A 21,142-nucleotide genomic window follows, 5' to 3' on the forward strand; every position below is an offset into this window, starting at 1 on the left:
AAAACATGAATAACATACAAAAAATACTGAAAGCAAGTTTCTAAATAAATAGAATAAAACAATAAATATTACAACTATGTGATGTCTAACAAGAATATCTCAACATGTTTAAAATAGTAGTAGCTGTCATGAAGCTAAGCCCAAACTCGCAAAGTCGCGTCCCAGCTTCCAGTAGACAGGGCAGTACCATCCGGAGAAACCCTTAAACACGAAACTCGATTTTCATGCCCATATAACAGTGCCACTCGTTGGCACTTTAAAGTATCCCACACATTCACTGTATAATCATTGTATCCGGCGAAGAGTAAGCGCCCACTTATACTGAGATCAACTGCGTTTGCTCCGAATATTATACTTTCTTTTGCATATACCGCAACTTCTCTGTCAGCACGTAAATCGAACAACCGACAAGTAGCATCGTCCGAACCTGTTGCCACTGCATCGCCGCCTGGATGAAATCTTACCTATATATATGCACATAAATATTACATATTTAAAGAAAAGCATACACAAATATCAATTAATAATATAATAATCACTTTTCAATCAGTAATATTAAAACATAAAATATGAAAAAATATTTCATTCAAACATTACATACTGAATTAACGTCGGATTGATGTCCTTCAAAACTTTGGACGCATTGACCACTACGCATATCCCAAATTAAGACAAGTTTGTCACAACCACCTGACACAAATGTATTCCCAGTTTCACTTGGTGCTAGATCGATAGACATCACGTCGCTAGAGTGTCCTTGAAAACTCTGTAACAATTGTCCACTCTCTACGTCCCACAAACAACATGTGCTATCTCCACTGCCTGTTAAAATCTGCTGATCGCTGTTAGGAAATGCACAGCATGACATATATGATGTATGTGTACCAACAGTCTTCTTGTGAGCCGCAACATCATCCTCCAGACTTAACTGATATACTGTAACCTTATTATCCAAACCTCTACAACATTTATATGAAACAATATGTACAGTTGTTATAAATTTGGCTTAATGTTTCTACTTTTATAATATACAAATTTTTCGTAATTTATTACAGTTAATATATACCCGCATGCAACTAAATCACCACTAGGACCATAAGCACATGCCATCACCCATCTGGTTGGCATACTGACTGCGTGTTCTTTATTTGTTGTAAAGGCATCCCATATAATCATTCTTCCATCCTAAAATAATGAAGTAGTGTATATTATGGTTTGTGTAACATAAAATAAAGTGCTTGAAAAAAAATGTTTACCTGTGAAGAAGAAACAATATGACGCTTATCAGGAGACCAATCAGAACATAAAACTTTGGCTTGATGACCTTTTAAAATACGTCTAGGTTTTACATTTATACAATTAATTGCTTCAAGTCTATCTGCTACACTGGCAACTGAAAACAAAATGTGAAAAGTATGATATAAAGGGATATATTGATTGGTAATTAAGTCAATTATATTTATTAAGCTGACTTACGTGTAATATCATTTAACTTTTGTCGTTCATCCTCCAAGCGTTTCTTTAAACATTCTGCTTCCTTCGCTAGTTTCTCTATATGTTCCAGCTCGGTTGCAGAGTCCATATTGCGGCTCTCACTTGCTGATCAACTCTTTGATATATAATACAGAAATTTCACGAATAGATAGTCTTCTATACACTAAAATTACATGTATGTCAAAGTTGTACACATACACCTATATATTGTATCAACCCCAATGCGAAATATATATGCATTTTTACGACAATTCCCTCATAATAAAGTCATAAATAATTCATTGTGCAATCACAGTAATAGGCAGTTAATTGTTACTGAATTGGAATTATAAGTGTAATTTGCTACATCCGGAATGTCATTTTTTCGCAAGTAAGAAGAACGGAGACTCATGAAATTCTGACAGACGCCGACATTGTTTCACGTGTTGAGGCTCTTCCTATATGTAATTCTTGCTCTTTACTCCCTTATTGTGCGTTTGTTATTAAGAGAAGGTTGTCACACGAGGTAAACGAGGATAATCGATACGGCGCGGCTAGTGTCCCTTTCGCGATACGAAATAACGAAGCGCGCCGGTGCAATGACGCTTGATGACGCTTCTGCACAATCCACTCAACATGCATCGCGCACACCCAGGCAGCACATGACGTTCTGAGGATATTTTGAGAATATTTTGATTATCGCTCTCAAGTACGAAATTATGGTCTATATTACAATTTTAAGATGCAGCTTTCGAGAAATGATAAAGCTTTTAATAACTCCGAGGGAGGGGGGGGGGGGATTCAAATAAAATGTAAATGAAAAGAAGATAATCGCTCCGTTAGCCAGATAGTCGCGGCAGAAAATTTATCTTCAATCTTATCCTATTAAAAATTTGGATTAATTTTTCTATTTATCAGTACGTAATTCTTCGTGCTCAAATCTCCCGCTTTGTACTGCAGAATGCGTATTGCACAAACGCCCGTGGGAAAATTCGCTTTTTGTTTGACATAATTTCAACAAAAGCAAGCGAGAGCAACCGTCAGCTACCGTTGAAATGCAGGCGGAAAATAGTAGGTTTCACTTTTATGATGCGCAACGGCCACATTTGGATTAAAAAATGTCGAAAAGTTGATCGAAAACGACTGGCGCGTCGAGTGCGATGCTGCAGATATAAATCGATGGCCGCCGATTTCCTGCGCATGATAGGAATGGCTAGCGGGGAGCAGCGGGGAGGAAGTGGACGGGGAGGAAGGTTGGCTGAGGTTCTTCTCATCCGACTAAACCGACGTCGACCGATCGTCTATTCGTCTTTACCTCACGTTAATTGGTAGTTAATAGCTGTTCGTAGCCTGGCCGCTGGAAAATGGCACTCTTATCTTTACGTTTAGCCTCATCCTTGGCCAGGCACTTGCCGAATACCACAGGCCAGGTAAATAGAAGGAATCTCTTTTCATCGTTAAATACACTCGCGGCCATCGAATGTTGCACACATGACAAAACGTGTCGACATTTTCCACTTTGTCAAAATCACCTTATGCTCTGGTTTATGCCACTTGTTCTTGCTCCCGCTGTAGATAAAAAAAAAATAAGCATTCTAATTCACGGATCGAATCATATTTGTACGGTACTACTGACGATGATATATAGTGTATTATGTAAAGTGTGTTAGAACAGCAAGTTATGTAATAAGAGTTTCGGTAGAATGTTTGACTACTGTTATACATATATATGTGTAATATATATACTTTTTTGTATTTTAGATTAATTGGTCTGTGACAACTATTGCTTCCCGCAAGTATCATGTCTCGTGCAATCGCCGTTCAGCAGAAATTTCTGCTATCTTGGAAGAACGCATCCTTGGATCAGCACCAAAGGTAACCCGACCTATCTATATACAGAGTGGCCCACGTAAAGTGTTACAAGCTAATAACTCTAAAAATATTTGTCCTATCAGAAAGTTGTTCATGAGAAACTACGTAAACAAAAGTCCACCCCAGTTCTCCCTTAAAGCAAGGCAGGGGGTAACAATAAAGTTTCAAATGAGACCCCCTGTAAAATGTTACATATTTGGATTCTATAGGGTAAAACAAGTAACCTTTGTCTGAAACATTTCTTTGGAAAATGCTTCTATCAAAAGTTATAAACATTTAAACTTTAATGTAGAATGCATTGAAATGAATGATAAATAAGACTCAGTCTTTTTTTTATTTTATTAAGTGTTTAAACTATTGACCATTAACATCTAAACTTATTAATTCTTTTTACAAAACTTTGCCTCACTCTAAACATTTCTGGAGTCATCTTAGTGCAAGCAGTATGTATTCTTCGTTTTAAGTCCTCTTTTGTCATAAATGATTGAGATGTGACTTTTTCTTTGATATACTCCCATAAAAAATAGTCCAAAGGTACTACCATCTGGAGACATAATAATGTTTTGATATCAGGTGAATGAGGGAGCCAGGACTTCCCAACCTATCCACCTGTCAAAATATCTTATTTAAAAGAGTACTACATTCAAAACTAACTAAATACATGGTAGATTTGCATTTACGTTTTCTGATAAATGTGTGTTATGTTTTTTTTGGGTGACATCAAGGTCATTTTCATTTTCATTGTATCATGAACACAACTTTGTATCAATGGAGTTTAATTGTGAATAAAATAGCTAAAAGTTTAAATGTTCATTACTTTTGACAGGAGCATTTTCCAAAGAAATGCTTCAGACAAAGTTTACTTGTTTTTTCCCGTAGAATCCAAATATGTAACATTTTACAGGGGGTCTCATTTGAAACTTTGATGTAAGTTTCTAACCCTCCTCTCTTCTTCAAGGGAGATAGAAGTGGATTTTTGTAGTTAGAAAGATCCCTCGAATATGTGAAACTTCCTCATGATTTAATTTTTTAATAAGACAAATTAGAGACAAATTTTAGAGTTATTAGTTTGTAACACCTTATGTAAGCCACCCTGTATATAACTAAAAATTAATTAAATATTTTCATTTAAATTATTTAATGTGGCATGATTAAACGTTTCATTTTTATTAATTTTACATATACATATATACTTTCACAGTTTAAAGATATTAGTTTTAAAAATATCTAAAGGAGGATGTACATTTTAGGCGAATCTTGAAGAGACTGGTAGGGTACTCAGTATTGGAGATGGTATTGCACGTGTATATGGATTGAAGAACATTCAAGCCGATGAGATGGTAGAATTTAGCTCAGGTTTAAAGGGTATGGCACTGAATTTGGAACCTGACAATGTGGGTGTTGTCGTATTCGGTAATGACAGGCACATTAAGGAGGGTGATATTGTCAAACGTACTGGTGCTATCGTCGACGTTCCTGTTGGTGAACAATTATTGGGTCGTGTCGTCGATGCCTTGGGTAATCCTATCGATGGCAAGGGGCCTTTAAACAACAAATTAAGATTCCGAATTGGAACAAAAGCCCCAGGCATTATTCCTAGGTAATTTATGTTTTTATAATTATAATTTTTTTGTAATTATTTAATATTTCCAACAAAATCAATTGATTTTTGTTTTTGAAGAGGATTTTTATGAGAAATAAAATAACTATTATTTAGTATTATATATACATAAAATTATATGTACTTTTTTTTTATAACAGAGTGTCAGTCAGAGAACCTATGCAAACTGGAATTAAAGCTGTAGATTCTTTAGTACCTATTGGTCGTGGTCAACGTGAATTGATCATTGGAGACAGGCAAACTGGAAAAACTGCTCTTGCCATTGATACTATCATCAATCAAAAACGTTTCAATGACGGTGGAGAAGAGAAAAAGAAATTATACTGCATTTATGTTGCTATTGGCCAAAAGAGATCTACTGTTGCACAAATTGTAAAACGTTTAACAGATAGCGGTGCTATCAATTATACTATTATTGTATCTGCCACTGCCTCTGATGCAGCTCCTCTTCAGTACTTGGCTCCATACTCTGGATGTGCTATGGGAGAATTCTTTAGGTGGATATATTTAAAATTTTCTATTCTTTAATTACATTGAATTAGTCATCACTCTATTTAACATTATTCATATTATCCGATTTTTATTTAAAGTACATGTCTTAATTAAAGTTAATATGATGTTATTAGTATGTGTGTATATATGTTATATATCAAATTATGGCTGCAAACTAACTAGAGTTTATTGTTTTACAGAGATAATGGAAAGCATGCTTTGATCATTTATGACGATTTATCTAAGCAAGCTGTTGCCTATCGGCAAATGTCTTTGTTGCTTAGAAGACCACCGGGTCGTGAGGCCTATCCTGGCGATGTATTCTATCTTCATTCTCGTTTGCTTGAAAGAGCTGCCAAAATGAATGAAAATTTAGGTGGTGGATCGTTGACTGCTTTACCTGTAATTGAAACACAAGCCGGTGATGTATCTGCTTACATCCCTACCAATGTAATTTCTATTACCGATGGTCAAATCTTCTTGGAAACCGAATTGTTTTACAAAGGTATCCGACCTGCTATCAACGTCGGTTTATCTGTATCACGTGTCGGATCTGCTGCTCAAACTAAGGCCATGAAACAGGTATTGTAAATTTTTTTATTTATATAATCAGCACCAAAAGAATTATAGAATATTAATTTAAAATACAAATATTGTGTTACTTTTGATCGTGTAGGTTGCCGGTTCTATGAAATTAGAATTGGCTCAGTATCGTGAAGTAGCGGCTTTCGCTCAGTTTGGTTCAGATTTGGACGCTGCAACTCAGCAATTGTTGAACCGCGGCGTACGGTTAACGGAACTCCTCAAACAGGGACAATATGGTAAAATTGTCACATTTTAAATTTAAAATGATCATGATATAAATCAATTCAAATTTTACATGATTCTGTTTTTAGTACCTATGGCTATTGAAGAACAAGTAGCAGTCATATATTGTGGCGTACGTGGTTATCTTGACAAAATGGACCCATCAAAGATCACTAGTTTTGAAAAAGAATTTCTTGCACACATCAGGTATATATAAAATATAATTTATACAAGTTTTTTTCTTAATGTATACAAATTTATATATTGTTCTTTTTCAGAGCCACTCAACAAGATCTTCTTGCTACCATCGCGAAAGAAAATGTAATTAGTGAAGCATCAGATGCGAAACTGAAGAAAGTAGTCACAGATTTCCTCTCATCCTTCTCGTCGTAGGGCGTGATCATCGAATGTCATTTTAATGCGAGTCAACATAGATAATTGAAGAACATAAGATGTTCTTAAAATTCTGCTGCTGGTGTGCGTTAATGTACCGATATTACGCATCACCCTACAATGTTATTATATAATTATGTATAATATCTGTACATTAAAAATATTATTGCAGCAATTCCATAAGACCTGTAAACTCGATAGCCATCTACAGTATATTGATATACAAAAAAAACGATCTTTAATAAAAATTAAAACCTACAATGTTTTAGATACATATTATTTCTTATATAAATATGGAATAGTAAGAAGCAATATAAACTTTAGACAATTTACAAATAAGATAAGTACTAATATAAACAGTTTTCAAAATATATTTTCTCAATTTGTTTTTAATTCTCTTAAAATATATTTTTTTACACACATGCTTTGCATAAAATTAAATTAATCAAAATTAAAGTTAATTCTAATTCCTTATACATTTTTAATTCACAAATAATTATGTACATATATATATATATGTATATATTTTTCTAACTTATACACACTCCTTTACCATTCTTTTCCAATTCCTATAACTTGTGCAAAATCCAAGATTTACATTATACATTTTATATAAATCTTTTGCAATTTTTCAATCATAAGTACCTTTTCTTATTTACTGATTATATGATTACTTAGTTTGTGTATTGCACAATTTTGCAATTATAAAAATAACAATTTTTTCCCCTAACATCTATTATATTCTATTCTAGTTTATATAAAACAACAATCAGTTTAACTAAGAAATCTTATCGACATTTTCTGCTCAACATCTGTACGTTCTAATGCCTTACAAAATTCTTCGAATGATATCATACCATCACCATTTTCATCGGCCTCAACTATAGTCCGTTCTGCAATACTGGTTAGTTGTTCTTCACTGAAATAAATATGTTTGATAAATTGCCAAATTTATATTAAATATTTTACTCACAATTATAGAAATGCATATATAGGATATCTGAGTTATGGATGCATTGATAATTGTAAAAAAGTTCTTACCTAATATTTGCACCAACCATCATATGTAAAATAGCAAGTAGTTCATCTTTTGATATCAGATCGTCGTTATCCAAATCATACATTTTAAATGCAACTAAAAAGATATTTAATAATAAATTCTTAATGAGTGTCTCATTTATAAGACATCATTATTATCATTTCATATATATTTGACAATATTTACATTTCAACTTTTGCTGCCTAGAATTCAATCGATTGGGACTGTTCTTCTTGATAGGTCTAAAATGGGCCAAAACTTGCATAAATTGTAGAAAATTCACTCTGTCATTTCCACTTTCTTCAAAGAAAGCATTCACTATTCTTTCACCAAGAGGATTTATCGCCAATTCTGGGATTCTGAGAAAATCTTCTCGACTAAGTGTTCCACAATCTCCGCGATCGAGACTTGTAAAGCGGCTGTACAAACGTTCAATCTGATTTGGTGTAACTGTAATAGAGAGTGTCAGCATTAATGTCACATACTAATATTTGTCTTATTAAAAATTATTTAAATAAATTTCGAAAAAAATTAATGAGGTTAATTAATTCATCTCAGAATGATTAGACAACTTGATACTTGCAACCAGTAGCATTTTGTATCTGCGCTATTTCATCCTCGCGTAAAAGAAGACTTGACCTGTTACCCATTTTTGGTGACAACTGAAATTTAAATTCAAGTTTATAGGTGGAACATCAAATAGATACTTGAAAGAATAATTTACACAAAATGCAATCGTGGCAAAAACGCGTCAATCAATCGTAAACAATTAATCATATGACTACATATATGACCACCCGCACCCCGCACTACCCGCAACCCAAAGCTTCCTTTCTCTGTCAATTCTATATCAGAGAAATTAAGGCGCGTTCACATCTCGAATTCTCGACAGAAAAATAGATAGTAAAAAAGCAGCAACCAATCAGAACTCACAGATAATTGACAGAATGACTCGTGAAAATGGACCTTGAAAGGTCTTTATAAATTTCTCTCGTTTGTCGATTTGTAATTAAACGTTGGCACCACTGATTCGTTTTGGCAAAATGTCTCTGTTGTGAAGTGGTTGTTAATCGCGACTTACGACGATATTTTCCAAAACATACAAATAGCGATTGCCGAAGAGTCTTACGGTGATCAAATTTTGTGAAAAAGCTATATAAAGTAAGTTTCAGTGATGACACATAATTTCTCGTCACATTGATTTATCATACCAATTCAATAAGTGCTTTGGAACTCGCGTAGAAATTGTCTTGGTATCAGATGTTTTACATAATTTAACATGTTTTGATGTGGTATTAAATAATATCTGACGTTACACAATGATCGATAAGTTGTAATTTTACGCGTTGCATCTGCTTTGATTTTCCTTGACAATCTATTGATACTCTACAAGGATTTTTTGATGAAATCAGGATGAGCGCCAGGCTTCTAAAAGATCCTGCTACTGCGTCTAGCCGTATATTTATAGGCCATTTACAAACTGACGATATTACGAAGCTGGAATTGGAGGAGCATTTTGCCAAATATGGCATTGTTATAGCATCAGTGATAAACAGAGGTTTTGGATTTGTACAGTTTGAAGAAGAACAATCTGCACAAAATGCTATTCAAAAGGAAAATGGTGCAATGTTTAAAGGCAGACGTATAGGTACAGATATAACCAGATTTTTTCCTTTTCTCATGTTGTTACACATTCTTCTATTAATTTTTTTTATTTTAAAAAATATATAAAAGATATATAGAGAAGTAATTCAAAGTTTGTTTCTTTCTAATTCTAATTTATAGATGTTAGACCAGCAAAGAAAGATACTCAATCTAGTGGTGGTATAGGAAATGCAAATACAAAACAAATTGGCGGATTAAATAACCAGTTTAATTCCATGAATCAATTCAATAATGCAAACGAATCATTTGGTATGAATAAACCAAATTATGCTGGTGGGATGAATCAGAATTTTGGGAATGACAATATCTTTGGTAACAATCAAAAAGATTTGAATACTCTATCTAGAAGCGGTGGAAATAATCTCTTTGATGATGGGAATCAAACTGGAAGTAAGAATAATGATCAATTTAATGGAAAGAATAATAATAATAATAGTGGAAATGATCATTTTAATAATCCCATGCAAAATCGTGGAAATAATCAATTTAATACGAACAATCCAAATCGTGGAAATGATGGTCCTGGCAATCAAAATAGAGGCGCTAACAATCAATTTGGAAATAACAACCAAATGGGAAATCAGAATAGGCCTGGAGGAAACCCAAACCGAAATCAAACTAATATAGGCAATAACCAAAACCAAAATGCCAGTGGTATAGGCATGGGAATTGTTAGACATCGTGGAACAAGAGGAGGAAAGAACAGAAATAAAAACAATCAGAACAATCCAAATAATCCAAATATAAATAATTTCAGAGATCGAAGTCCAATTAATAGAAATAATCGGATGGAAGATAAAACAAATAGAGATTGGGATCTCAAACAAGGAGATAGACTACGCAATAATAATTTTCCCAGAGATTCATTTAATGATAGTGGAAGTCGTTATGATGATTTCAAAGCTCCTGGACCTAGAGAGACAAATACTAATTTTGGGTAAAATGTCTTTGTTGTAATGATAAGTAATACATCTCTCATTTCAAATAATGTACAAATAGTTATAATTCAATTAAAGTTTCCGAGATATGATTATTGTCAGTTTATTAATTTGTGCACATATAATTAATAAAATATCTGTTTATATTATAGGAACACTAGTGGATCATCTGATTATCTTGCCATCGCAGCTGAGAAGAATGACTGTGAAATTATTGTTGTTAATAAAGCGTTAACGTAAGATTTTACAAGATTACAATTTGACTAAATATTTGAGTTACGCATATAATATTTTGTATCTTAAATATGCAGGAAATATGCAGAAGATATCGAATTACGTTTGAAGCAAATTGGTTTAATGGTAGATTTGCTGTTCCCAAATGAAGATGTTCCTTTAGGTCGTGTTTTGGGAAATATAGCGAGTCGTGGCTGTCTGTATGCTGTAGTCGTTACACCTGTCAATCACGAGCATCATTCATTAACATTGAATATTTTACATGGTTTGCCACAAGGTAGAATCAATAATTGTAACGCATATAAAAAATTCCTTGTTTATACTTGCAAATATGACATTAATTGATTGTTATTTTATATCGTGATATTGTAGAACACAGAAACATGCCTGTTGAAGATGCTATAAACTTGATTTCACGAGATTTTGCAAATTATAAATCTGGTGGCCGTTCGGTTCCTTTGAATACACCTCTTTCAAGCGACCGTCATCCAGACGCTATTCAAGTTCTTCTTAACATGTTGGCTGATAATCATCAGCTTACAGTTTTGCAGTATGATCGCGTCATAAAGTATCTCGATATAAAACGCGAGGAACAAGTACAAGTTGAATTGGGTGATGCAAAAGATTTGCCAGTAAAAACATCGCTCACGTCAATCAGTGATCCGAAACAGGCAGAATTACAAACAAGAATATTAAATATATTAAATAGTAATAAAACTGCATCAACAACAGTGGAGCCTAGTCCAGTACCACCACCAACTCCAACGCCAGTCTCGGTATCATCAGCTAATTGGGGGACAGGTAAAAATTACAAATCGTAAAATTGCTTTGACAAGAACGATCTACAGATTAATTACATGCTCTTTATCACAAATTAAAATTATAGTACATAACATTTACACACACACACACACACATACACACACACACAAATCTTAGATGTGAAATTTCTGTAAATCTTTGCAAATAAAAATTTTGGTTCTAAACAGTGATGGCAATACTTCACAAGTAAACATTTTTGCAATACTGAGCAAAAAATCTTAGTTGCAAGTTTTTTTAGTACACCAAAAGTAAGCTTTGAAAAATTTATCTACATAATTATGTGTAAGTATAGTACTTTATAGTTGGTATAAAATTGTAAATTTTATAAATATTTATTATGTCAATAGCATCAAACACGGTCACCTCATCGACAACAACCTCTTCTACAGGAGTTTCACCTTCACCTCTTCTAAATGATCCGACGGTTCAGAAAGCTCTTGACAGTCTTTTGCAAGGTAATCTATTGAAAAATATCGGCGATCAACCAACACCTACAACAACATCTGGAGCACCATTATTTGCTGCTTTCTCTAATATTGGTAGATTTTAACCGCTGCATTGAATTTTATTATACAATCTTATAAATTTTCGAATTTATATTTTCTCGATTTTATTCCGTATTAAGTATATATTCGTGAAAACGCATTCAACAAAAAGAAGATGTAGAAGCAACATTGCAAATATAATAAATATTTTAGTACATTGTGTATATTAACGGTGTAAAATGATAAAATTCAAGATAAAAAATTATAATTCTGAATTGCACAACACAGCTACATAATTATATAATTCTGGTATTCACGTAATTACTGTTACTGCCTATATGTATGGTATATTATATCGTTGATAATATACTTCTATAACCATAGTTATGTGTTTGAACTACATATGCTTTAATAAATATTATACATAATTTATCAGACAAGTCTGATAGTATATACTTTACATTGCATACAAATGCTCGAATATATAAATTATTAGGCAATATACACATATATATATACACACATCTAAAACATTTTTTTGTTCAAAACAAGAATTTTATTTTTCATCAGCATAATATTATGTGAAAATCAGTTTTTATACAACTTAGAATGTTAGATAAATATTCAATATAATTAAAGATACACTCTCTTTTTATTATATGAAAATCATTTTAATCTTCATGTCCCTGTATATTATAAAATATTTTTACTAATATTGTTCCTAACAATTGTTTCTCCGTTCAAAAATTACGATAATATAATAAGATAGTAAATCTAATAATTAGATATATTATATAATAACTAGAATTTAATGTATTTTTAAATTCGTTTTTGGTTACTAAATGTTAATTACATAAGTTCATATTTGTATAAAATTTTTTAGTGAAAGTAATAATATATTTCTTTTCAAGTAAACATTATCAGAATCAATACATATATCAATACATATATTCAAGTTTTATTAATATTATTTAGTTATAAAATTTATGAGGCAAAAAGTTGTAAATTTTATTAGCTATAATATTAATAATTCAATTGTATAATATGTTAGAAATATATTTAAAAAATTATTACTGTACCCCATATACAATGAATTTTTTTTGTATATTTATATATATATATAATATATTCCTTTATTTAATATACACAAATGTACAATATGTAAATTCATTAACATCACTAAGTTCATATATAACATAAAATTTAAATATAAAAAATGTTATGTAATAAATTAATATTTGTACTTTATATTTGTCTACAGATTAAAAATTTTTTTTTGCATAACTTGTATATAATTGGAAGTATATACTCTTCTGTTATATTGTATATTCGAACGATTTTAACTATATTATCCTATTTGGATGGCATAGCATTTCAATATCTCACAAGGGCAGGTTCCCGTTGCCTATATTTTTAAATTGCATATACCGTTCACATCGACCGATAACTTTTCACTGCTTTGTCAGTGAACATGTTTTGCATTTAAGTTGGCCAATTAGTGATACGTCCAAGTTGGATGCAACTCCAAGCCGGACCTCTTCCTCCAATAGGAGAATTGATTTTCTAGGGATTCTAGCTTCTTTTCTAGTAATATTTTTGTAGTAATCTTCTCTAGAGTTGATAAAGCTCTCCATTGGATATCGAACATATTTATATCTATATTCCTTATTACCAAAGACTTTCTCCAATCAATACGAAAAAAATAATAAGAAATACGAGAGAAATATATAATATTTTTATTCTGATTTAAAATAGAAATTAAAGGAAGAGAGTAAATATAAAATAAATGCAGACGAACAGTACAACAAATACACGAAAAAGGAATGACAGATATGTCGCGAATCGTAAGGATTCTAAAAGACGTAAACAATTTGTGTTGGAACCCGGTATGACAGGATTTCTATGCACGTGTAACTTTCACGAGAGAGGCTGCATCATCGAGGCCTATAGATTGCTCAATTTGTTTGCGGATGAGAAATCAGACATTCATAAGGTACTTGGTTATGTAGAGAAAAATATATAGAACATTTGTGAATATTTACTGTTAATTATAAATGTATATTTTAATTTTCTCTTCATTTTAAGGAACCTGAAACGGCAATAAACACCCTTGATAAAAAAGAAACTGTTAAATCTTTAGAGGACATTGATGACGATGAAGACATATCAACTGCTCTAGAGAAAGAAATCAATGAACTCAAAACTGAGTGTGAGATGCCATTGTCTTCTCGAAGATTTCAAGTATATTTGTGTTATATTGACTAACTATGAACTTATTTCCCTTAAGATAACATTTAAAATTATTAATGTTATTGTTTCCATGTAGGTAGTAGATACAGGTGTCAAAAATATGATTTTTATAACAAGTACCTTACCAAATCCATTAGAATTGGTTACCAAAATTGTCTCTAAACTAGATACAACCAAAGAACAATGTACTAGATACTTATTAAGATTACTTCCAATTGAAGTTGTCTGCAAAGCATATATGGATAACATAAAGACAAAAGCAAATAAATTGTTTGAAAAGTATTTTGCTCAAGAACCTAAGACATTCAGCATTGTGTTTAAGTAAGTTAACATGTTGTATTTTGTATAACCAATCCTGGTATTTTATTTGTAAAGTTAATAATGTTCTAGTCGTCGCAGCAATAACAGCATTAGAAGAGATGAAATCATTGAAGATTTGGCAGATATAATATTGAAAAAAAATCCAGGTAATAAAACAGATTTGAAAAATCCAGACATAGCTGTAATTGTCGAAGTAATACGTGGAATTTGCTTACTCTCTGTTGCTCCTAATTACTACAAATTTAAGAAGTACAATCTTCTCGAAATATGCAACAATACAAAAAATAAGGTAAAACTTTTCATAATAGTTATATAACTTTAGAAATTTATTTTATATGTAAAGATTGTTATTTACATACTGTTGATATAATAAATTCGTAATGTTTTCAAAATAAATTAAAAAAATTGTTTTAGGTAATCTCTAAGAAAGATTTAGCAAATGAAGAAAATACCGATACAATTATATCAGGTACAGAAATACAAGTCAAGTGTACTGATAATAATAAAAATTTGGATGTACAACTTGAAGAAAAAAAACAAGCCAACTAAGCTTGTTGTTTCAGATAATTTTGTAAATATATATAGTGATATCATTTTATGTTTTATAAAAATATATGTAGAAATATGAATAAATAAATATCACATAAATATGATGTAAAATAATTTTTATGAATATTCTAATAAAATTGTTAGTAACAATTTTAATTTAAACTAATATTTTTATGAAATATACTATATATATATAAAAGAACTTAATTTAATTTAAAATATTTGAAATGTGTATGTCTGGATATATATATTGTTAAAATTAGAGTAATATCGAGCATAAAAACTTTCAAACTCAAGGTCCCATGGTGTAATGGTTAGCACTCTGGACTCTGAATCCAGCGATCCGAGTTCAAATCTCGGTGGGACCTACTCGTTTTTTTGTAACTACATATAATTTTCAATTTTTTGTAATTCTGGAAAAAAATATATGTTCTTGTATTTAACATATTATTATTACCGTTATGATATATTTTCTAATTCAAGTAAAAAATATACAATAAATTTAAAATGTGAGAAGAAAATTCTTTTAGTACCGTCAGTTGCTAACATTGTTCTTAAATTTTAAGTCATATATTTCCCTAGATTTTTTAATACGTTTCTTTTTAGGGCATGCATAGAAAAAATATTAGGAACGGGAGTAAACATTAATTAAATTTATTAGAAACCGTATATTCCGGTATAACTGGTATCTAATGTAGGTTGAAATCTTAATATTTATTCTTATATTTCTAATATTTCCTCCAATGTGCGCAGGGCCTAAGAGTGGGATCCTGTAAAGCCAGAGAGAGGCAGGTAGAGAAGAATGTTTGTACTTTAACTGTTCAATTTGACAAGTGTTGACATATATGAATACAAGTGACAGAGAGAGAGAGAGAGAGAGAGAGTCAAAAGAAAACAATAAAATAAGATACACAACGGATAAAATAATAGGAAACGAAACGACAGAAAAAGTTAAAACTATTACATTTCTGCAATAAGCAATCAACAAACAATGCAGGAAGAGTCGAAAGACTTAAAAAATATTCCAAAATTAGGAACTATTCGAAAGTAAAATTGTTTTGTTGCAAATGATATATTTAAACGAGATGAAAAGTTTCATTTCATTTATTGATTTAATACACGTTTTTGTAGAATTCGCAATGTTGCAAGTACACCAGAAATTGCAAGAAATCTGTCGGAGACCTTACCTTTACACAGTGTTTCTAGAACCATTTCTCGCAGTAGAGTAACCTTGATGCCAAGTGATATTACGCAGTTACAGAGTAAGAAAGCTCTATTGAAAACTATTTTACTGAATTTTTTTGATACTGCTTTATTTGCTATTACATTTTAGTATTGTTATGTTATTCATATAGAAATACCGAAAAAGAAAATTGCTGTAGACAAGCAGCCAATTATGCCATCACAAATAGTATTGGATGCACAAAAGAAATTAGACAGCGAAGAATTAGAGCTTGGACTTCGTTATAATGAATATTTACAAATTATGATGATGGATCACATATTAAAGAAGAAGATTCAAGAGAAAAGCCGTATAATGGTCATGCTAATAGCTGCCATAGGACAAGAGATTGCTCAAGATACACAAAAATTGATTAAAATTAAAACAAGGGAACGCGATATAATAAATTTAAGTTTAGCACAAAAAGAAGCAGATGATCAATTGATTGCAGTGACAAAATATACTGGTAAGATATATATATAAATATATATGTATAAATTAATTTAAATTATTTGTTTTTTACAGTTATTTTTTTTTACAGAAGATGAAACATTTAAGATTGTACAAAATATGTTATCCAAGTTATATGTTCTCCTAGAACCTCTGGATGTATTGCAATGTAAAGGTATAATGCTTCCTGAAACAGAAATGGAATGGAAAGAAATTCAGGAAATATCACGTAAATGTTCAAATGTTTTAAAAAGTACTATAAATCTAATAGGATCAAAAGGCGAAACGTATTGTGCTGTTAATGCTGGATTGAAGAATTTTACTGAAACATATGACGAAATAAAAGCTCTTCAAAAGAAGTACGTTATAAATATTATTTTTATCATTTTTAATTAACTTTTGTTGAATTAATGTGTTTTAAGGCATATAATTATATATTATTATATATTTATTTATTTGTATTTATATGTTTCAGATTGGAAGAAGCACTGTGTAATTTACAAGTACTAATACTGAAAAATGCTTCACTTTCAGTTGCATGTAATGATAGTGAATAGACAGAGACATGTTGGAATTGTTCTTTTTCTTATTTGAATATAAATGTCCCAGGTCCTCGTTGACAAGGTAAACTTGGCCAGTCGTACTAGGCACAGTCAAAGCTGACAACGCTTTCCAAAAATATGATGCAACTATATGGGTGTTTACGACAAACCGTTGGATTTCTAATCTGTTGGAATTGTTGTTTGAAGAAATAGATTGTGTATAAAAATACGAAAATTGAATGACTTGGAAACTTTTTTGGTGTTGCATAAAATGTATAGGTGTTGTTGAATTTCATGAAACACAATTAAATTCATTTGAATAAAATCTATTTAATATTTTTGTAGAATGGTGTCAAAGTTATTTTCTTTTTATGAAGTAAAAGGAGTAATTTAGATTTTTATGTGATCGCTCCATATATAAAATTTCATAACTTTCTATTTAGTAACAAATAGTGTGATCAAGCCGATCAAGTTCGATCTTTTTTAGATGCAATCAATCAATACCCAATAGGAGAATGTTTCTTTTTAGTGACTTGTGAGAAAGAAACGAATTTTCCTATTGGATATCGCGTGCGTTCCGAAAATAATCAAAAGAAAAAGCACATGTTCTTGTCCAGGCGCAAAAGCGATGGATTGCGGAAGGCAGAGAAGGGTGTGAGACGGTGTAATGTGAGTAGCTGGTTTGATTCACGTAGCAGCATGACACGAGTTTTGCGGTGTGTCGGGGATCTGGCGAGTGCTGACGAGCGCGGTGAGGAGTGACAAGCTGGAAAGCGCAAGCAAGAGCAAGCGAGAGCGTACACATACTCGTGTTGACTCGTGCACGCGACTGCGGTAACGTGCGCCGTTGTAGGCAGATTCACGCGAGGAAGCGGCGCTAATTGTTCGAGATGGCTGGTGCGATGTTATTCGAGCGGGCTCAGGCTGTTTCGGTGACAAACCGCAGCGAGGGTATCTCGTTGCTGAACGAGATCGTCTCGGATCCAAGTATCGGTGTTGCCGAAGATGACGAGGATAACATCCGTGTCAAGGAACAGGGTATCCTGCACCTGGGCGAGCTCTACAAGAAAGAGGGCAAGGCAAAAGAATTGGCCGAATTGATCAAAGCCACCAGACCGTTCCTCAGTCTTATTAGTAAAGCAAAGGCCGCCAAACTCGTGCGGTCCTTAGTTGACTTCTTCCTGGATCTGGAGGCTGGTATCGGTATCGAGGTAATATGTTCTATCAATGAATAGTCAGTAGAATTAGGTTATGCTGTGTCAGTTTTGTTCTGACCATGAAAAATGTCAATTAAATGCTTGTTGAGACACTTGGTGCAATATAGTCCTTATTTATATCGAGCTTAATAACAATAACATGAAGCAAAAGTCCAAGCAATTTATGTTTAAATGTATATAGTGTGTATAGTTTTGATATACAGTTTTTATTTTTCTCTATTACAAATGAAAAAAATAACTCAAGATAATAAATTCTTTTTCTTATTATTTCAATAAAAGCTGTAACTTTTTAATTATTATTAGTTAAAAATTATATATATGATAGATCTAAGTTTCAATTTATTTAAAAAAATTAATTAGTTTAAAAAACAATTTAGAATGTATACTTATATGCGTTATGTATTTAGGTACAACTATGTAAAGAATGCATAGAATGGGCAAAGGAAGAACGCAGAACGTTTTTAAGGCAATCGTTAGAAGCACGCTTAATAGCTCTTTACTTTGACACGGGCATGTTCAGTGAAGCATTGCAATTGGGATCTGCTCTCCTCAAAGAACTCAAAAAACTTGATGACAAACAGCTATTAGTAGAAGTTCAATTATTAGAGAGCAAGACATATCATGCGTTGAGTAATTTAGCAAAAGCGAGAGCAGCACTTACCAGTGCGAGGACAACTGCCAATGCAATTTACTGTCCACCTAAAATGCAAGCGGCTCTGGATCTACAATCGGGAATATTACACGCTGCGGACGAACGAGACTTTAAGACTGCTTACTCTTACTTTTACGAAGCTTTTGAAGGGTATTGTGCGATCAGTATTTTAAACCATCACATATAGTCCATTTTGCCAAATAATATACTATCTTTGTATTTGTATTTTTAGGTATGACAGTGTTGAAAGTCCCAAAGCGCTAACGGCGCTCAAGTACATGTTATTGTCCAAAATCATGTTGCGTACGCCAGAAGATGTTCAGACTATTATGTCGGGCAAACTGGCTGTGAAATATGCGGGATTGGATCTAGATGCAATGCGGGCAGTAGCCGAAGCCAGTCATCGACGATCGTTAGCAGATTTTCAAAAAGCGGTTAAACAATACCGACAGGAATTGGAAGACGATGTAATTGTACGCGCGCATCTTGGTTCTCTCTACGACGCTATGCTGGAGCAAAATTTATGTCGTTTAGTCGAACCTTACTCACGAGTCCAGGTATTTATACGAATATGTTGGAATTCTTACATTTCTTTGTAACTATAAGTTATTTACTCTCCTCTCCTCCTCCTCCTCCCAATTGAGTTCTCAAGATACAAAAAATTTATTGAAAGTTAAATATTTACCCCGCGATAGAACTTGACGTTTTAAAATGTAGTTTACTTGAATTGCCAAAGTGTTCAATGACAAAATTAAATCTAAGAAGAAATCAAATATTGATTTATTAAAGTGATTTGAAAAAAATAAATTTGAAGAATAATATAATATTTAATAAAATAATTCTTGCTTTCTTACATATGGTTTTTTCGAAGGTGAGTCATATTGCTTCGTGCATATCTTTGCCATTGGCGCAAGTAGAAAAGAAACTGTCGCAGATGATTTTGGACAAGAAGCTACGAGGGGTTCTCGATCAAGGAGAAGGCGTTTTAATCGTTTTCGAAGATACACCACGTGATAAGACCTATGAAATCGCATTAGACACGATACACAGCATGGGAAAAGTCGTCGATACACTTTACCAGAAAGCCAAGAAACTCACCTAGCCCTATTTAATATGTATTTATACAAGAAAAAATCTATCGCAATTATTATAACCATTAATAATTAGTTACTCTCATTAAATACTGTCGATTAACTGTATTTTTCTCGTAATTAACGTGAACGACACGGCAAGTGTCATGAACAAAAAGTGCTCATTTACCAATACGTTTGTATAGGATCGCTTTTATTAATTGTAGGAATTGTTTAAAAAAAATGATAAATACGAAATAATCGATTTGCTTGAGATCTAATCCCGCGTCTTTGAAATTATTTTTCGCGCGCTTGCGCTTAAATAATCAAGGAAGTGAAGAAAAATGTCATAACACCGAAAAAAAAACCATCAAATATAAAAAAGGTAAAAGAATTATTCATTCATTTCTTATTCGCCCTATACAAGAAGTCAATTTTACATTTTGTAAAAAAGCTTTATATCGGTTTATTTGAAATATGTTGAATGGATACGTTGAGATAGTGAAATATAATTATAGTGAAATATAATTTAAATTTTTTGTATTGTACTTTCAAGTAGTTAGATATGTATATACTTTGAGTTTTCTTTTCAAATATTTTTTAATTCAGATATAGTTATTATCAGATGACAAGATTGATTGTTACAAGCATAAAGGCCCAGTGTTAAGATAGACAGTTGCGCAATCTTGTCAACAATCTTTCATCAATAATTTATTAATATAATTGTTTCACATTGTTGCGATCGTTTTATCGAGATATGTATATGAACTGATCCCACACAATAAAGGCCAACATGATGAACCGTTTTGGCGCAACGTTCGCAATCGCATCGGAGTATTTCAGAATTGCTGAATCATTCTCTGCGTAATCGATAACGTTTTCGCGCGATTCTTATTTGAAAAATCGATTGTCCTTTCGATCATGCGCATGCAGCGACATCCACGGTACCTACAGCATTTATTTCTTGCTCCTTTTTTCTCTCCCTTTTACTTTCCCTTAAAAAGGTAAAATATATTTTTAACTTTATT

General features: G+C 32.2%; 7 protein-coding genes and 1 non-coding gene across 10 annotated transcripts; 6 read left to right on the forward strand and 2 right to left on the reverse strand.

Moving 5' to 3' along the window:
- Window positions 1-89: 89 nt before the first annotated feature.
- On the reverse strand, window positions 90-2,022 carry Gbeta5 (guanine nucleotide-binding protein subunit beta-5). Its single transcript, XM_018538590.1, has 5 exons — window positions 1,477-2,022; window positions 1,257-1,393; window positions 1,067-1,185; window positions 602-959; window positions 90-464 (listed from the first exon to the last, which is right to left on the reverse strand). The coding sequence occupies exons 1-5, from the start codon at window positions 1,580-1,582 to the stop codon at window positions 135-137; spliced, it is 1,050 nt and encodes a 349-aa protein (XP_018394092.1). The 5' UTR covers window positions 1,583-2,022; the 3' UTR covers window positions 90-134.
- Window positions 2,023-2,712: 690 nt separating this feature from the next.
- Window positions 2,713-6,919, forward strand: blw (ATP synthase subunit alpha blw, mitochondrial). The gene is made up of 8 exons (XM_018538588.1): window positions 2,713-2,903; window positions 3,235-3,348; window positions 4,596-4,945; window positions 5,107-5,463; window positions 5,659-6,040; window positions 6,135-6,279; window positions 6,355-6,472; window positions 6,544-6,919. Exons 1-8 carry the CDS (start codon window positions 2,838-2,840, stop codon window positions 6,656-6,658), a joined length of 1,647 nt encoding a protein of 548 aa, XP_018394090.1. The 5' UTR covers window positions 2,713-2,837; the 3' UTR covers window positions 6,659-6,919.
- Window positions 6,920-7,383: 464 nt separating this feature from the next.
- elm (calcineurin like EF-hand protein 1 elm) lies at window positions 7,384-8,347 on the reverse strand. Its single transcript, XM_018538475.1, has 4 exons — window positions 8,281-8,347; window positions 7,884-8,147; window positions 7,700-7,793; window positions 7,384-7,577 (listed from the first exon to the last, which is right to left on the reverse strand). The coding sequence occupies exons 1-4, from the start codon at window positions 8,345-8,347 to the stop codon at window positions 7,433-7,435; spliced, it is 570 nt and encodes a 189-aa protein (XP_018393977.1). The 3' UTR covers window positions 7,384-7,432.
- A 397-nt stretch (window positions 8,348-8,744) lies between these two features.
- Window positions 8,745-11,932, forward strand: Neos (nuclear receptor coactivator protein neosin). The gene is made up of 7 exons (XM_018538398.1): window positions 8,745-8,858; window positions 9,110-9,345; window positions 9,483-10,299; window positions 10,453-10,536; window positions 10,612-10,811; window positions 10,907-11,335; window positions 11,704-11,932. Exons 2-7 carry the CDS (start codon window positions 9,111-9,113, stop codon window positions 11,904-11,906), a joined length of 1,968 nt encoding a protein of 655 aa, XP_018393900.1. The 5' UTR covers window positions 8,745-8,858; window position 9,110; the 3' UTR covers window positions 11,907-11,932.
- Window positions 11,933-13,587: 1,655 nt separating this feature from the next.
- LOC108772610 (THUMP domain-containing protein 1 homolog) lies at window positions 13,588-14,961 on the forward strand. Its single transcript, XM_018538181.1, has 5 exons — window positions 13,588-13,834; window positions 13,927-14,082; window positions 14,168-14,412; window positions 14,482-14,701; window positions 14,827-14,961. The coding sequence occupies exons 1-5, from the start codon at window positions 13,628-13,630 to the stop codon at window positions 14,959-14,961; spliced, it is 963 nt and encodes a 320-aa protein (XP_018393683.1). The 5' UTR covers window positions 13,588-13,627.
- Window positions 14,962-15,257: 296 nt separating this feature from the next.
- TRNAQ-CUG (transfer RNA glutamine (anticodon CUG)) lies at window positions 15,258-15,329 on the forward strand. Its single transcript has one exon. It is a non-coding gene; the product is annotated as a tRNA-Gln (tRNA).
- A 248-nt stretch (window positions 15,330-15,577) lies between these two features.
- Window positions 15,578-17,470, forward strand: LOC108772857 (uncharacterized). 3 transcript variants are annotated; one of them, XM_018538496.1, is made up of 6 exons: window positions 15,578-15,598; window positions 15,715-16,008; window positions 16,093-16,223; window positions 16,317-16,649; window positions 16,725-16,992; window positions 17,109-17,470. In XM_018538496.1, exons 2-6 carry the CDS (start codon window positions 15,953-15,955, stop codon window positions 17,188-17,190), a joined length of 870 nt encoding a protein of 289 aa, XP_018393998.1. In that variant the 5' UTR covers window positions 15,578-15,598; window positions 15,715-15,952; the 3' UTR covers window positions 17,191-17,470. The 3 variants fall into 3 exon arrangements, with proteins under 3 accessions (XP_018393998.1, XP_018393997.1, XP_018393999.1); XM_018538495.1 differs by having other exon boundaries at window positions 15,582-15,655; XM_018538497.1 differs by having other exon boundaries at window positions 15,582-15,655; window positions 16,782-16,992.
- Window positions 17,471-17,879: 409 nt separating this feature from the next.
- On the forward strand, window positions 17,880-20,527 carry Rpn6 (regulatory particle non-ATPase 6). The gene is made up of 4 exons (XM_018538355.1): window positions 17,880-18,386; window positions 18,800-19,194; window positions 19,277-19,601; window positions 19,916-20,527. The coding sequence occupies exons 1-4, from the start codon at window positions 18,066-18,068 to the stop codon at window positions 20,144-20,146; spliced, it is 1,272 nt and encodes a 423-aa protein (XP_018393857.1). The 5' UTR covers window positions 17,880-18,065; the 3' UTR covers window positions 20,147-20,527.
- Window positions 20,528-21,142: the final 615 nt, after the last annotated feature.

This window comes from Cyphomyrmex costatus, unplaced genomic scaffold, assembly GCF_001594065.2.
Source record: "Cyphomyrmex costatus isolate MS0001 unplaced genomic scaffold, Ccosl1.0 scaffold193, whole genome shotgun sequence".
Classification (NCBI taxonomy): Eukaryota; Metazoa; Arthropoda; class Insecta; order Hymenoptera; family Formicidae; genus Cyphomyrmex; species Cyphomyrmex costatus.

What these genes read in the sequence shown, in the direction of transcription:
- Gbeta5 (XM_018538590.1), bottom strand. Translation starts at nt 1,582, where the DNA reads ATGGACTCTGCAACCGAGCTGGAACATATAGAGAAACTAGCGAAGGAA. An exon ending in AAAGTTAAATGATATTACAC is followed by an intron (nt 1,394 to 1,476) that starts GTAAGTCAGCTT and finishes TTTTGTTTTCAG; the next exon opens with TTGCCAGTGTAGCAGATAGA. An exon ending in GGTGATTTAGTTGCATGCGG is followed by an intron (nt 960 to 1,066) that starts GTATATATTAAC and finishes TAAATGTTGTAG; the next exon opens with AGGTTTGGATAATAAGGTTA.
- LOC108772857 (XM_018538496.1), top strand. Translation starts at nt 15,953, where the DNA reads ATGCAGGAAGAGTCGAAAGACTTAAAAAATATTCCAAAATTAGGAACT. An exon ending in TGCAGTGACAAAATATACTG is followed by an intron (nt 16,650 to 16,724) that starts GTAAGATATATA and finishes TTTTTTTTACAG; the next exon opens with AAGATGAAACATTTAAGATT. An exon ending in ATAAAAGCTCTTCAAAAGAA is followed by an intron (nt 16,993 to 17,108) that starts GTACGTTATAAA and finishes TATATGTTTCAG; the next exon opens with ATTGGAAGAAGCACTGTGTA.
- LOC108772610 (XM_018538181.1), top strand. Translation starts at nt 13,628, where the DNA reads ATGCAGACGAACAGTACAACAAATACACGAAAAAGGAATGACAGATAT. An exon ending in TGTCTTCTCGAAGATTTCAA is followed by an intron (nt 14,083 to 14,167) that starts GTATATTTGTGT and finishes GTTTCCATGTAG; the next exon opens with GTAGTAGATACAGGTGTCAA. An exon ending in ACATTCAGCATTGTGTTTAA is followed by an intron (nt 14,413 to 14,481) that starts GTAAGTTAACAT and finishes ATAATGTTCTAG; the next exon opens with TCGTCGCAGCAATAACAGCA.
- elm (XM_018538475.1), bottom strand. Translation starts at nt 8,347, where the DNA reads ATGGGTAACAGGTCAAGTCTTCTTTTACGCGAGGATGAAATAGCGCAG. An exon ending in TAGGCAGCAAAAGTTGAAAT is followed by an intron (nt 7,794 to 7,883) that starts GTAAATATTGTC and finishes ATATCTTTTTAG; the next exon opens with TTGCATTTAAAATGTATGAT. An exon ending in ATGGTTGGTGCAAATATTAG is followed by an intron (nt 7,578 to 7,699) that starts GTAAGAACTTTT and finishes TATTTATTTCAG; the next exon opens with TGAAGAACAACTAACCAGTA.
- Rpn6 (XM_018538355.1), top strand. Translation starts at nt 18,066, where the DNA reads ATGGCTGGTGCGATGTTATTCGAGCGGGCTCAGGCTGTTTCGGTGACA. An exon ending in AGGCTGGTATCGGTATCGAG is followed by an intron (nt 18,387 to 18,799) that starts GTAATATGTTCT and finishes TTATGTATTTAG; the next exon opens with GTACAACTATGTAAAGAATG. An exon ending in TTTTACGAAGCTTTTGAAGG is followed by an intron (nt 19,195 to 19,276) that starts GTATTGTGCGAT and finishes TTGTATTTTTAG; the next exon opens with GTATGACAGTGTTGAAAGTC.
- blw (XM_018538588.1), top strand. Translation starts at nt 2,838, where the DNA reads ATGGCACTCTTATCTTTACGTTTAGCCTCATCCTTGGCCAGGCACTTG. An exon ending in TCCTTGGATCAGCACCAAAG is followed by an intron (nt 3,349 to 4,595) that starts GTAACCCGACCT and finishes TGTACATTTTAG; the next exon opens with GCGAATCTTGAAGAGACTGG. An exon ending in CCTCAAACAGGGACAATATG is followed by an intron (nt 6,280 to 6,354) that starts GTAAAATTGTCA and finishes TTCTGTTTTTAG; the next exon opens with TACCTATGGCTATTGAAGAA.
- Neos (XM_018538398.1), top strand. Translation starts at nt 9,111, where the DNA reads ATGAGCGCCAGGCTTCTAAAAGATCCTGCTACTGCGTCTAGCCGTATA. An exon ending in GAGACAAATACTAATTTTGG is followed by an intron (nt 10,300 to 10,452) that starts GTAAAATGTCTT and finishes TTTATATTATAG; the next exon opens with GAACACTAGTGGATCATCTG. An exon ending in ATCAGCTAATTGGGGGACAG is followed by an intron (nt 11,336 to 11,703) that starts GTAAAAATTACA and finishes TTATGTCAATAG; the next exon opens with CATCAAACACGGTCACCTCA.